The sequence below is a fragment of the Diadema antillarum genome, unplaced genomic scaffold (genome assembly GCF_040938485.1).
Source record: "Diadema antillarum isolate AM-2024a unplaced genomic scaffold, OU_Dant_1.0 seq00002072_RagTag, whole genome shotgun sequence".
Taxonomy (NCBI): Eukaryota; Metazoa; Echinodermata; class Echinoidea; order Diadematoida; family Diadematidae; genus Diadema; species Diadema antillarum.
This window is the reverse complement of record NW_027272719.1, coordinates 122,179-137,398: the sequence shown is the minus strand read 5'-3', so window position 1 is coordinate 137,398 and position 15,220 is coordinate 122,179. Positions and strand designations below refer to the sequence as shown.

Sequence of the window (15,220 nt, the reverse complement as noted above, 5' to 3'; positions counted from 1 at the left end):
TATAGATGATATCTATCACAAGTCAATGACAGCCTGTGCGGCAAGGAAATTTATAATCTATCTTATCTTTTGATGAAACGGGGCCCTTACACATACATCGGTTAAAAAAGTTCATTGATGATGCTAGTTATTGATTTAGATCACTTTTGTACTCTTGCTTGGTCTATGAGTTTTACATTCTGTTTTAATTCACCACAAGACTAACAGGGTTGGCATTTCTTTTTTTGAAATGCTAGTTAAAAGGGCATCCAGACAATTAAGAAAATTTCACATCATGTAGTACATGCGTAAACCTATAGTTCCGTGTATAGATTTGTGAAGCAGAAAAATCAATACTCTGAAAAAAAAAATCATTACATGATATATCATTACATGATACATTTAACAAGGATGAGAATATAGGAAGCCAACATATTCCAGTAATGTAGCGGCCTGTGATTCCATTACAATACCACCTGCTTAACAAGTTCTCCTTTAGAGAATTTATTCATGTTTTCTTCTTTTGTTCTGCTTATTTGAGCACACAATCATGTATTCTCGTGTGAAGCTGCTCTGTTATTATCATCGTTCATTGTGATTGGTTAAGAATTTTAAAACATTCTTGTCCCTCCTTCCAGTCACTATAAATTCTGAAACTCTGTACCAAAATAACCAATCTGTAAATTAATGCTTAAATGCAAAAGCCTAAAAATCATCTGGAGGTCCTCTTCTGGAAGTATCATGGTTTCTAAATCCACTGTAGCCTATTTATTTATTCACTATAAAGTGTTGACATTGAACTGCATTCTCCAAACCCAAATGTGTATTTGAAGTAAATTTCCCTTCAATTTTTACGATTTTTTAAATTCTTGATATTTATATCAAGTATAATGAAACTTTCCTGCTCTTTGCTCTTCTTCGTAAAGTCAACCAAATAAAAAAGGACGTTTCCACTTAGATGGAGTATCTCAAGTTATATAGTTCTGTTAGAAATATGCTAATGGAATTTAAAGTTTTCTGAGAATACTATTGCCCCCTCCCATTTCTGCAAGAGGGGAGTCAGTGTTCTTTCATAATGCTAGGAAAACAAAAGTAATATGTTAAATTCTCTTTATATTTTCTGTATATCATTAAATCGCTGCAGTCTTCTTATCACAGCTATCAGTTGCCCAAATCAGTTGTGATATTTCTAAGGAAACCTTTAATACAAAGTTCATTAATATCAGATCAAAGTTTAAGGACCGTATGCATGTGGGTATGTGTGTGTGTGTGTGTGTGTGTGTGTGTGTGTGTGTTTGTTTTACTGTTTTAGACATCATTTCTTGTTCGACGGACTGTTTTTGGAAATGATTTATATGATGGAAATTTTGAGTTTGAGTGTGTGTTTGCACGTAAAAAGAAAAGGAGTCAAATGTTGCTGTTACGTACACAGTCCACGCATCGTACAAAGACATACGAGACAAACACACACACATCCCCAAACACACAATCACAAACGATATACAGGCTTTGATACGACACCTGTCTAATTGTCTTCACATGGCTCGAAGATTCCATGAGAAGGGCGTGTATACAAGATGTGCTATAATTTATGTTTTACATTGCTGCACCATTGATGATGACGCACTCGGTGCAGTAACTCCTAAAGCCAGTTATGACCTGAAACAATGACCAGTCGTGTAATCGAATTACGAGGTCTTTGACACACACATCCGGCCCCATTATCTGGGTTCCGTACATATAGATTCTTGTTATTGTTGTTGTTATTGTTGTTGTTGTTGTTGTTTTGTTGCAGGTCTTGTTTCTGGTGTTATCGTTGTACTCTGCCTTGCAGAATCTGACCAGAGTATACTGTGCAGATGGTTGAACCGTATCAGTAAATACTGGGTGCGCATTTCTTCATGTCAGTCATTTATGAATGAATGAATGGAATAAAAACACGAGATTCAGCTTTAAACTTTTCGCAAGATACTTGGAAATCGCTTTATCAAAAAGATGTTAAAGTACAAACTAATTTTCAGAGGAGTTCATAGTTTATTTGATGAAAACATGCAAAAACAAAATAAAACAAAACGATCTTTACAAAGGCAGGTCCCACCTCTTATCAGGATCGCTTTGTTTTGGATATCTCAGTCATTTCAAAACCAATGTCATCTTTTTGAATATTGAATTCATTCACCTTTGAATTCTCTACGAATTTTATTCTTTTTCACATTTTATAAGAGGTTTCTCATTATCTCATGGAATCATCACTGAAAACCGTTAAACATCTGAAGCGCCATCTCAACCGAAACTATTCATCGCGGCTTTAAAATTGTGCTCCAGTTTGAAATACAAGCAAAATGCTCTATAGCTTTACGTTCTCCCGAGCATCTCATTAGGGAGCTTAAGATTTTCGACGCGCGGACGTTCAGAGGGGGAAAACATGTTCTGATCGTGCGCAGAAGCGCGTGTCAAGTCGATCTATTTTTAGTTTGCGTCGCCTGAGTTTTTCACTACGCTACTGGGCTATTTTTACGTCCGCACAGTTTGCAACGTGGAGAACTACTTCATGCACCGATCGATCTTATTCTTTATACTTCGCGTCCCAGCGTAAAGCTACTTTTCAACGCGACGCAGGGGAGAGGGAGAACGTCCAGTGCACTCGTCGTCTCAAACGTCCGCGCGTCAAAATCTAAAGCTCCCTACTGTCACAGCTCATTCTCTGCATTTGAAACACGGACAGTACCAGCAATATCATACTTTATTAAAAGAAAGCACATATCTTATTTCCCCTCGTGATACTTTCGTTATGGTGTTAGTTGTGCTTGCTAAAGGAGCTGTTAGTGCTAGCAAATTTCCTTATAATCGTGATTTTATGGGCTTGACACTTTAATTACGCGTATGGTATCATAATGATGTTGATGTCAGCTCTATTAAGTCTTGTGAAATTAAGTGCGTAGATCTAACATAAATCAACCAGTGTTTATAGCGAAATATGTAGTTCTGTATACGTAGTGGTGGTTGGGTTTTTCTATTGCTTGGGAAATTAAACCAAAGTTTTATCATATAAAAAAGAAGAGAATAACCCGAATATGTGTGTACTGAGGGTGCGAGCTCCTTTCAGTCCTTACCACTTTTCTTCCAACAGTTAGTCTTTGTTTGACAGCTGCATGAAATCACAAATCAGTTTTCCAACGAACAAACACTTGCCTGTGAAAATTAAGCTGGTTACCTCTGCTGTTCGACCCTCTGTTGTTGTTATTCAATTTAAGTCATACATTTTGAATTTCAATTCTCAACAGTTTAAGATAAAAGCTCTACGTAAACAATTTTCTTCAAAATTTTCACTCTAAGGACACGTAACGAAAAGGCAGATTTCGTCAAAAAAGAATAATAACGTTGGGATTTACAAGACACAGAACCCTTTAAAATATGACGGAAATAACAGACGACTGTTTATCATCTTGTCCGTGGGATTCCAGGACCTACTCTCTAAAAAAAATCGAGTGAAAATTTTCACTCTAAAAAGAGTGAATACAAAAAAGAGTGAATTTTGAGTGAAATTGGAGTGAATTTTGAGTGAAAATGCTCATTTTCACTCATTTTGGAGTGACGTCAGGGATCACTCGAAGATTTTGGAGTGATCCCTGACGTCACTCTAAAATGAGTGAAAATGAACATTTTCACTCAAAATTCACTCCAATTTCACTCAAAATTCACTCTTTTTTGTATTCACTCTTTTTAGAGTGAAAATTTTCACTCGATTTTTTTTAGAGAGTATGTGGCCAGATAATGATTTACGGAAATCTTCAATTTTTGAATACTCGGGTACTATACAACATAAAGAAGAACTGTTAGTAAAACTTAACAGTTTTATACTCTTTTGTTTCCAAGCAACAATTACATGCATTTATCACGAACGTTGAACCCATAAGTGTTCAATCATTTCTGCACGAAGTTATCTCTCCCGGAAGCTGTAAAACTTTCGTTTTCAGAATTGGAAAGTTTGCGACATGTGCTTCCCTATAAATGACACGTGAGGAGGCTATGCTTCCGGCTATTGCGAAAGAGGAAAAATGACTTTATTCAAATATTGACTTTGACGACCAAAAGTTTACACAGAGTTGAAGAAAAGAATTTGACTAATATAAGGGGCTAAGACTTTGGAATGAGTTAACAAAATGAGGTTAAAGGGCTGGATGGAATGCTTTTAGGTGAGATCTAGGTATAAATAACATTACATTGATTAGTTTCATTTAGAAATTTGTTTATCATTTTTTATACGTGAATGGGGTAGGGGTGATTAGTCTCTACTAGGTGATCTCAGTCTACATACTGTAATTTTGTTTGTTTGTTCGTTATTTTTCTTCTTCTTTGCTCTTTGTTACAACCTTACGTTGTATAGAATAATCTATGTGTAGGATTCAGTTTATTGCATGTATAAAAACGTGCATTTCAGTTAAGTAATCTTATTGTGTTCTATGAGTAAGATTTTTTTTTTTTAAATTCAGGGACTGGAAAGAAAAAACAAACAAACAAACAAACAAACAAACAAACAAACAAACAAACAAACAAACATCAGGCTGAGCCCAGTGCCGTGACAAAATAAAATGAAAAGAAAAAAAGAGATTTGAGGAGAATACTTTCTTTCACCGATGCCAACAAAGATGGAAGTAAAGATGCTGCAATGAACGTATTATGTATACTCTATTGATACAAGTGACGGGGTCTTGTTGTTTCGAAAATAGCTTACGTTCCACAAATCGATCAACTTCACTTCTAACAAACAAACAACCAATAAAGATACTCAAGTGGCTCTATTTTACATCGAGACATGCGTCAATATCTCCCTTGACCTCCTCGACATCAGTTGGGGCTAATATGTAGTGAAAATCATACCCGTATCAAAGCTTTCTAGACAACTTTTCAATCAATGATTTTCCTTCTGCTATTGTAGTTGTTTCTTCAATATCATTGGGGGCTTTTTCCCCTTCATGTAGGATTAAGTGTCAGTTGTTTTGACTTTTCATCATGATATCTGCCCTAAAAAGGACTGGCTTTTGAAATACTGTCTGGCGATAAATGTGATTGACGTATGGAATAGCTCATTGACCTTGTCTATATCTGCCTGCTCCGACCTATCTATACATAATTGCCGCCAATGATTATCCTTGGCTATAGACTGAAGTGGGCAATAGTAGTTTCTTTCAAGGACTATTTGACGCGTCTATAATGTCTATTATAATTATTATGACCAGAGAAATATTGAGACAGTCATGTTGTGGCAGACAACATGACAACCTCCGGGTTCTCTCTCTCTCTCTCTCTCTCTCTCTCTCTCTCTCTCTTTGTCTTTCTCTCACTCTGTAATTCAGTATTGATTGATTTTATATTTTCTGTGTCAAGTATGACCAGTTTTATGTCATCAGGTTACAGAAGCTCGAACAGGAAACTAAAACACCCAACCCAATCTTCCCAAAAGAAGCCTCCTGAAGAACTGCAATGAAAATAAGATACCTGTGTATTGCTTTCAAGACGTATTTTACAGTAGTATCCTGTTGTAGTATTCTCTCCCTTCTTATTTACCGCATCTTTCGTGATATATTTAAAAGATAATCCTTCAAGGTTCTGTTTACCTTTGGGAACAGTGATTAAAATATTTTTTCGAGATTAGGTCTGTTGTACCACAAAACACCCTATCATTACACAATTTTTCGCGATAAAGCCGAAAATACAAGGAGCTATCCGTATTTTTCTCGATAAACCATAATCATACTCATGTAGACGGTTTAGACTGGAAACATTTTTATTGTAACTATTGTTCAATACTCAACATCGATTTTATCGATTCAAATTTTTTTACAGTGTTTGTTTTATCCCTATATCTCACATTTTAAAACTATTTTAAAGTACTAATTCTGGATTCCTGTTTCATCTGCAAATAGTAAATTGGCCTTTAATTTGAGTTGGATTTTTATGTGGCTTTTAAAGAAAATCAGAACTACAACGACGAGTAATACTAAAGGGTAAAGGACTATTAATCTTATTATTCTACCCTATTGGCAAAGACGGTAATAATATCATCAAGAGAAAGAGAAGAAAGTTATCAAAAAAGTTCCAGGTGACATATACCTTGAGAGGAAATTGTTGGGACGGAGTAGGTTAAGAAAGTATGAAGGCGTTTTTTATTGTTGTTATTTGTTTTGTTTTGTTTTGTTTTTGTTTTCTAGTTGCTTTAAAATTCTATTCATATATGCAAGTACTGAGTCTAATCATGGACTACAGGACCCACAGTCCCATATACGCATATCCCCGTGAAGCACAACAGCTCCACAAAGGCGAATCTTAATCAATTCTTTGACGATTTTGTAAAGGAAATCAATACCCTTCTCTTAGCCAATTAACCCGGATGCTCATGTTTTGGTCTATCGAGGACAAAAGGTAATGGCAAACATTCTCTCATGAAATGGATTAAGTTATTTGAAGCGACAGAAACATCTTATAGTCACTTGACCTGACAATTTTCCGGAATCATCAATATTAGTTTCAAGGTTTAAAGTTTTACTGTGATCCATAGTGGTGGGGACAGGTTATTTATCAAGAAAGATAATCAAAAAAAAAAATTAAAGCTACCAGCAAAACCAACCAACCAACCAACCAACCAACCAACCAACCAACCAACCAACAAACAAACAAACCAACCAACCAACCAACTAAACCAACCAACAAACCAACCAATCAACCAACCAACAAACCAACAAACCAACCAATTAACCAACCAACCAACCAACCAACCAACCAACCAACCAACAAACAAACCAACCAACCAACCAACTAACCAACCAACAAACCAACCAATCAACCAACCAACAAACCAACAAACAAACCAACCAACCAACCAACAAACCAACCAACTAACCAACCAATCAACTAACCAACCAACAAACAAACCAACCAATCAACCAACCAACAAACCAACAAACCAACCAATCAACCAATCAACCAACCAATCAACCACCAACCAACCATCCAACCAACCAACCAACCAACCAACCAACCAACAAACACGCAAGCAAACAAACGAACAAATAAGCAAACAATAGGCATCAAATGCTTATCCTATCCTCCTTCCCGATTTCTTATTCCAATCGCATCACCTTTGACCTTCTTAAACCTTTGTTCTCTTTCCTTTCATGTGGGCTACCGAACACGGATGATTTCATACGGAATTAAGGCTACCAAAAGTGGAAACAAACAACTGTTCAACCCAAGTAACGTAAGATATCCATCGTTTATTTGGCAATACATATTGTTGGGTTTTATTTTTCAGCACGTTTCCTGCTTTTGTATTTAATAGTGAAAGAAGCATAAAAAACTGCAAAGTCCGAGGAATACAATACTCTGTTGTATTTCTTTTTTTTACTGCTTTGAAATGGATGAATTTAAATCATTACTGAACACAAACGTCCCGAATTTTTTTCTCTTATTAGGCCTCTTCACTTCTACATAGTTACGACCACAAGCTCCTATGATAAGGCGTGACCCGAGAATTGACATCATTTGAAACCCATTTCCTTATGCTTATTGAAACTACGTTTGTTGTAAAAGAAAGCGCTTCTTGGCACTGTATTAGTTCTCAATTCATTTTCACATTCTATTTTCTTTCTGAGTAGAAACCTTACACAAACTACGAAAGGTAATGAATAACACACAATTAAAGCTTTGAAAAGAAGGGAAGTATACTTTCTTTTCTACATCGCAGTCCTGCCACGGTCGGTTAAAAATACATTCAGTCACTGTGAAGAGTACAGTGGTAATGGTAGACCACCACAGTTCCCTCACACACACACACACACACACACACACACACACACACACAAATGAATTCAACGATAAGTTCGTGGTGTAATCCTGAAAGCGTGCATATCAAGATTATGGGATCTTTTTTGTTACTCCCTTCAATATTTATATCCTGGTTTGGATTTTCTGATTCGATTTTGGTACAAAATCCGAAGAACTTCAATCTAAACTTTAATTACTTACGTTCAACCTCTCTTTCTCTTTCATGGAATAGGTCGTGTGAAATCCAACATGATGGATCGTGCTCTGCGCATGCTCCTCCTAGTGGCAGTGATTGGCTGCTTGATCGGATGCGCCTGCGCAGCCAATCGCGTGTACTACATAGCGGCTGTGGAGGAAACTTGGGACTACGTGCCAAGTGGCATTGATAACATCACTGGCCAGAGCTTTCCGCCCAATTCGTAAGTAGACCTACATCCTTGCATTATTTTCCCATAGGATGTAACATATAAAAATATTTTAAAACATTATACAATATGATGTAATGTAATATAATATAATACAATATAATATAATATAATATAATATAATATAATATAATATAATATAATATGATATGAAATAATATGATATAATATGATATAATACAATCTAATATAATATGATATAATATAATATAATATGATATAATATTATATATCATAATATATCATTTATCATAGTATATGATTTATTGGTCAGAAAAAATGGTATTTACAGCAAGGAATAAAAATCCAGTAAATTGCATAATCACGGAATAAAGGGAAAAAAATCATTCAGCGTTACAAAATGAATACATTAGATTTTACATATCAAATGTGACCAAAATACCCAGTAAGTTCATCATAGAGTTTCAGTTTGAATTTCGAACCTCAATTTTTTTAAGTGAGAGGCAAGTTTACTTTTCTTTTTGGGAAATTTTATATTCATTTTCTTTGTTATTTTTTTAGATGATCCGTGAAAGATTCCAAAATAGGTGAATTATTCTTGAATTACAGATGCATGTGAAAATACCTAAAACATATAAACAGAATTGCAACCCCACATTGAAAATAGATACCGCAATGAAGGACTTCAGCGCACATTCACAGAATTCCAATCGTTAGTCGCCATCATCCCCAAAACTTGCGAAACAAGGCAAAAGCAATATAGGCGTATTTGGAGGCCTTATTTACCATTTGCAGAGGAAACAAAAAACTCGCTTTAATGCTTTAAAATACTTATAAAATGTGAGTCATGGACCAAAACAACAAATCTAAAATTTTGAATCAATATAATCTATATTAAGTATTGTTTAATGTACAAAATGTGAACAATAATTATAATAAAAATGTTTTTACATTAAACCGTCTACAGTTAGGGTTTATTGAGAAAAACAATGATATCTTCTGATATCTTCGGGTTTCTTTTTTTTTGCAAAATTTTTATAAGATACGTGATACAGTTGAACTATACATAATTTATGCATGAAATATGATATCTCGAACATTTTAAAGTCACTGCTCCCAAGGGTAAAAAATACCTTTAGAACTTGGTGTTACTTTAAGTGAAAATGCTCTGATAAAAAAAAAGCCCTGTTTAGCAAGCGTAATATATATTTTGACAATGTCACTCTATATCTGATATCATCTTCAGCATACCATGCAGTTATAGTACCCGCATGGCGATATCGTGTTAAGGTCAGAGAGTAACGCCAGATACAGGCGATACACACGATCTCTATTCCCCTCATTGTTCATCTCTGTCTATGTCTCACGCAATCCCACATAAAACAAAGATCATTGTATGGTGAGAATGCCAAGATGTTTTGTTATCTCGGATAAAATATGATAAAGAAATGCCTAGTTTTCGCGTTTTTCCTTCCTGTTATCATTCATTTACAGTATACCGACAAAAACATAACACCAAGTGAATGCATACATAATTTATTTTCTCAATTCTTCGTAAAGTGACTGAAGGGTATCTTCTTTTACGTGATTTTAAAGGTTGATGCGTATGATGATCATCCTTTAAGATGTGCCATATTGACACAGTGTAGAGCCTGGGAACATATCCCTTGGCATGGCAGCGTTGTGTCACATTGATGCGATGTCTTCCTGCGCCTTGATTCGATGTTGGCAAACACCTGTTTCAAGCCGGAAGTAGGCCTGACTCGACCCCTGGAGCGAGGGAGTCTCCTCACTTCTCGTTCAAACATGCATGTATACAGGCGTGCAGGACAGTGAAACTCAGTACACAGAGATCCTTGGGAACAAGACAATTTTGTTCTTTATATTGTTATATCAGTACATCAGTCGTCAATAAACAATACAAAAAAAGAACAAAAATCATTGGGACGCAGAAATTACTCTGTCATAACACACGTACACACACACACACACACACACACACACACACACTCACAAACACACCAACACACCCATACACAAACTTGATGTTTATCTATAATATTATTGTGTGTCATTTTCACCCCCTCATTCACAACACAAAATGTAATATCTCTGTCCAAGTATTTTGTCGAGTCTTGAATTTTCTTTTTTTTTCTCGTTCTTGTTATTCTTGCCCCATCCCTTATCTCTTTTTCTTCTCTCATCTTTAGCCTTATGTAAACATACATAGATATAATACACATATACATATGTATATATATATGTATATATATATATATATATATGCGAGTACTATATGGGATATCAAATGTATCAAAAAAATGAACATAATATGTTCATTATTTTTGATACATTTGATGTACAACGATATTATCATTGTACATATTATGACACGTTCATTATTGTCATAGTCAAGTCAGTTGGCACAAATTTGCGCTGAGCAACTATGCCATGTATGACATGAATGACTTAACGCCGACTTGCCCCATTTGTAATCAAGCATGTTGCCCTGTGAGATGTGTATTCCTCGATGTCTTCAGTAGAAAAGTCGTCATTGGTCTTCTTCGTCTCTTTTTCTTTTTTCTTTGCCCTTGCGTGAGAGATTTTTCCACGACACTTTTTACATTCTGAATTCCATGTATGATCTGCAAAGCACTTTGCAATCCTTGTCCAGTATGCCTAGTACTCGACTCACTTTCCTTAAAGGGATCATATAGTATTGGTTGAGACCTAATTTCAGGTTTCTTACATTTTTTGGTGAGATAATGACAAACCTCTCATGAAATATGAAAGAGCATGTGATTCCATGAGGAATTCAACCTTTATTTGATGAAAATTGGTTTTGAAATGGCTGAGATATCCAAAAAAGAGCAATTCTAACTAGACCCGGAATTTGTCAACACGGACAAATTAGGTGATCCGATCTGTTCGGAAATCAATGATTTGAGTCTCCTGATCCCAATAAGCATGACCATACCGGTTTCAGCTGTGTTTAGTGGACATTGGCCGTGTAATGTTTGGATTCTCATGTAGAATGGGAGTCAGACCTGCCATCTATGGTACACAATTCCGTATACACTTAACGATACACAATGAAGTATATTTGACCTTTGACCCCACTTTGCACAGACAAGATGGCGTCTGAGCAAAAAGTTTTCATTTTGTGAAATGATTCTTGTAACATGGTCTTTACGTGTGCAAAATATGGGAAAGATAGGACATGTATTCACCAAGATACAGGATGATACATTTATGACCTTTGACCCTAATTTACATACCCAAGATGGCGTCCGATCAAGTAGTTGTTATTTTATGAAATAATGTACGTGACATGAACTAAACATGTGCAAAATATTGGGCTGAGAGGGCTGGTTTTTCTTGAGTTATTGCAAAGAAAGTTGCAAAGAGAAACGAATATGAAAATACATCGAAGATAGGCTTTAATTTTAACCAAGTTTTTGGACGTCATCCCGACATCGTATGAAAAAACAAAGGGCACATCAGCGATAGCCCATAGTCTCAGCTACAACATATTCAGATCTGGGAGAAATTCACCGAAGCATAAGTGAGCTAGTGCTCGATAAAGATAGTCATGTCAATTTTCATTTCCAGGAAAACTGCACTCCCATAGAGATAATACGTAAACTGGTAAAATTTGACAAGATTACTTTCAATCACTTTTTACGAGGTGATGCCGTCATCCAATCAAAATGTTGTTATACATTAATGAAAGAACATTTAATAAGCTACAACATACTGAAATCTGGGTAAAAATTGGCAAAGGATTAGTGAAATACGCTCGAATAAACTTGAAATTTGATGACGTCATTTTGAAAATTTCCTTGTTTTACTTTATTAAGAAATTTATCTTTTAATCATTTTTTCAGTATCGCAAACCAATGAAATGACATGTACAACTCATCAGCTTTCAAAATATGTAAAGAAAATAGGAGGTCACCGTCCATCCTGACGAGTAAAATCGGATTTAAAATTGGCGGTTTTTTGGCATAGTTGCACTGTATATCGCCATTGACGCGCGCGCGGAATTTCAACTTTGACGGGCCCGTATGACGTCATATTGAGTCGGATCGATTTGAAACTTTGTAGAAATATTTCTTGACATTTCAGACATCCGATTAAAGTGAAAAAACGGTAAATTTCTATTGCATATGAGCTGTGCGTACGTATATGCGCGTGCGCGTACGCGTCCGTCCAATTTTTTCAATTTTTCAAAAAATGCTCCAAATGGTCTGAAACGTGTGCAAAAAAATTTTGAGCTCGATTTGAGGATACAAATATTTCAACGCGCGCGTACGCGCACGTTTTAAGGTATAGATGAAATTTGAGAATATGAGTAGAATGCGCTTAACTTGAAATATATGTGACGTAAATTTCATTGAAAAATTCCATTGCATTAATGAGATATGATTGAGAATGTGTTTTCATATAATGACGTCATACTGACGTCACGGTTGACTGATCACTTTGATTTTAGTTCGATTGTCGTCTTTGGGACACGATACATATATGGTATAAGTTTGACATTCATAGGCAATGTACTTTCTGAGCTAACCTCTGCACAACTTTTGGGGAGAAATAAAGAAAAAGAAGAAGAAGAAAGAATCCGTACAGAAACAGAAGGTGATCCGAGAGGATACTCGGATCACCTAATAAAGTGTGGGACCCACACTTTATTACGATTGCTTTGTTTTACTTTGTTTTTGGATTTTTCAATCATTCCAAACCCGATTTTCATCAAATAAACTTTGAATTCCTCCTAAAATGGTATGCTCTGTACTATATCATAAGTGTTTTCTTGGTATCTCGTAAAAAGTTAAAAACCCAATTCTCATCTCCACCAAAACTGTACCATCCCTTTCACAAATTATGACCAATGGTAACGAGAAGATGCATCTCAACAGACCACATGGCATTTTTGGCAGCGATGGGTAGCCTACATTATGGGGCATAACGTAACATGGGACGTAACGTAATATGGGATATAAAAATAAGATCACACCAAGACTAAACTAGAGATTGTAATTTGTCATTACTGACAAATTAAGGTGATCCGATTTTTTTTTCATCAATGATTCGAGTCCTGATCGCAATAGGCATGACCATACAGGTTTCGTCTGTTGTTAAACACGTTGGCCGTGTGATGTTTGAATTCTCGTTTAGAAAAGGGAGTCATATCTGCCATCTTTGGTACCAAATTCCGTATACACTAGATAACGAAGATACAACAACAAATACATATGACCTTTGACCCACCTTTACACTCCCAAGATGGCATCTGAGGAAAAAGTGGTTATTTTGTGAAATGATTCTTGCGACATCGTCTATACGTGTGCAAAATATGGGAAAGATAGGACAGGTATTCGCCAAGATACAAGATGAAACATTTATGACCTTTGACCCTAATTTACATACCAAAGATGTTGTCCGATCAAGTAGTTGTTATTTTATGAAATAATGTACGTGACATGAACTAAACATGTGCAGAATATGGAGGTGATAGGGCGTGTTTTTCTTGAGTTATTGCAAAGAAAGTTGCAGAAAGAAAGAAATATCTCAATACATAGAAGATAAGCTTTAATTTCAACCAAGTTTTTTATCGTGATCCCGACATCGTATGAAAAAACAAAATGAAATTTAACGATAGCGCAAAGTCTCAGCTACAACATATTAAAATCTGGGAGAAATTCACCGAAGGGTAAGTGAGCTAGTGCTCGATAAAGACAATCATGTCAATTTTCACATTTAAAAAAATTCCCTCCCATAGAGATAACACGTCATAACGAGGATACAAAAAGAAGTACATATGACATTTGACCTCAATTTGCACAGACAAGATGGCATCTGAGTAAAAAGTGGTTATTTTGTGAAATGATCCTTGTAACATGGTCTTTGCGTTTGCAAAATGTGGGAAAGATAGGACATGTATTCACTAAGATACAGGATGAAACACTTATGACCTTTGACCCTAATTTACATACCCAAGATGGTGTCCGATCAAGTAGTTGTTATTTTATGAAATAATGTACGTGACATGAACCAAACATGTGCAAAACATGGAAGTAATAGGGCGTGTTTTTCTTGAGTTATTGCAAAGAAAGTTGCAGAAAGAAAGAAATATCTCAATACATCGAAGATAAGCCTGAATTTCAACCAAAATTTTTGACGTGATCCCGACATCGTATGAAAAAACGAAGTGCACATTTACGATAGCGTAAAGTCTCAGCTACAACATATCAAAATCTGGGAGAAATTTACCGAAGGGTAAGTGAGCTAGTGCTCGATAAAGATAGTCATGTCAATTTTCATTTCCAGAAAAACTGCACTCCCATAGAGATAACACGTAAACTGGTCAAATTTGACAAGGTTACTTTCAATCCATTTTTACGAGGTTATACCGTTATCCAATCAAAATTTTTGTATTTTATTTTTGAAAGAACATTAAAAAAGCTACAACATACTGAAATCTGGGTGAAAATTGACAAAGGACTAGTGAGATACGCTCGAATGAACTTGAAATTTGATGACGTCATTTTGAAAATTTACTTTTTTTACTTTATTAAGAAATTTGCTATCTTTTAATCATTTTGTCAGCATTGCCACCCCATGAAATGACATGTACAACTCATCAGGTTTTGAAATATGTAAAGAAAATGGGGGGTCACCGTCCATCCTGACGAGTAAAATCGAATTTAAAATTAGCAGTTTTTTGGCATAGTTGCACTGTATATCGCCATTGACGCGCGCGCGGAATTTCAACTTTGACGGGCCCGCATGACGTCATATTGAGTCGCATTGATTTGAAACTTGGTATAAATATTCCTTAACATTTCAGACATCCGATCAAAGTGAAAAAACTGGAAATTTCAATTGCACATGAGCTGTGCGTGCGTATATGCGCGCGCGCGTACGCGTCCGTCCGATTTTTTCAATTTTTCAAAAAATGCTCCAAATGGTCTGAAACGTGTGCAAAAAAAATTTGAGCTCGATTGGAGCATACAAATATTTCAACG

The 15,220-nt window shown here is 35.7% G+C and overlaps 1 protein-coding gene across 1 annotated transcript in view; it reads left to right on the top strand.

The window, feature by feature from the left end:
* The first annotated feature begins 7,175 nt into the window (after window positions 1–7,175).
* LOC139713822 (hephaestin-like protein) overlaps window positions 7,176–15,220 on the top strand; it is a 33,442-nt gene continuing 25,397 nt past the window's right edge. Inside the window, exons 1-2 of the mRNA XM_071625528.1 lie at window positions 7,176–7,237; window positions 8,036–8,222. Of these exons, the coding sequence (XP_071481629.1) occupies window positions 8,053–8,222 (170 nt within the window). The 5' untranslated portion in view covers window positions 7,176–7,237; window positions 8,036–8,052. The remainder of the gene's footprint in view (window positions 7,238–8,035; window positions 8,223–15,220) is intronic.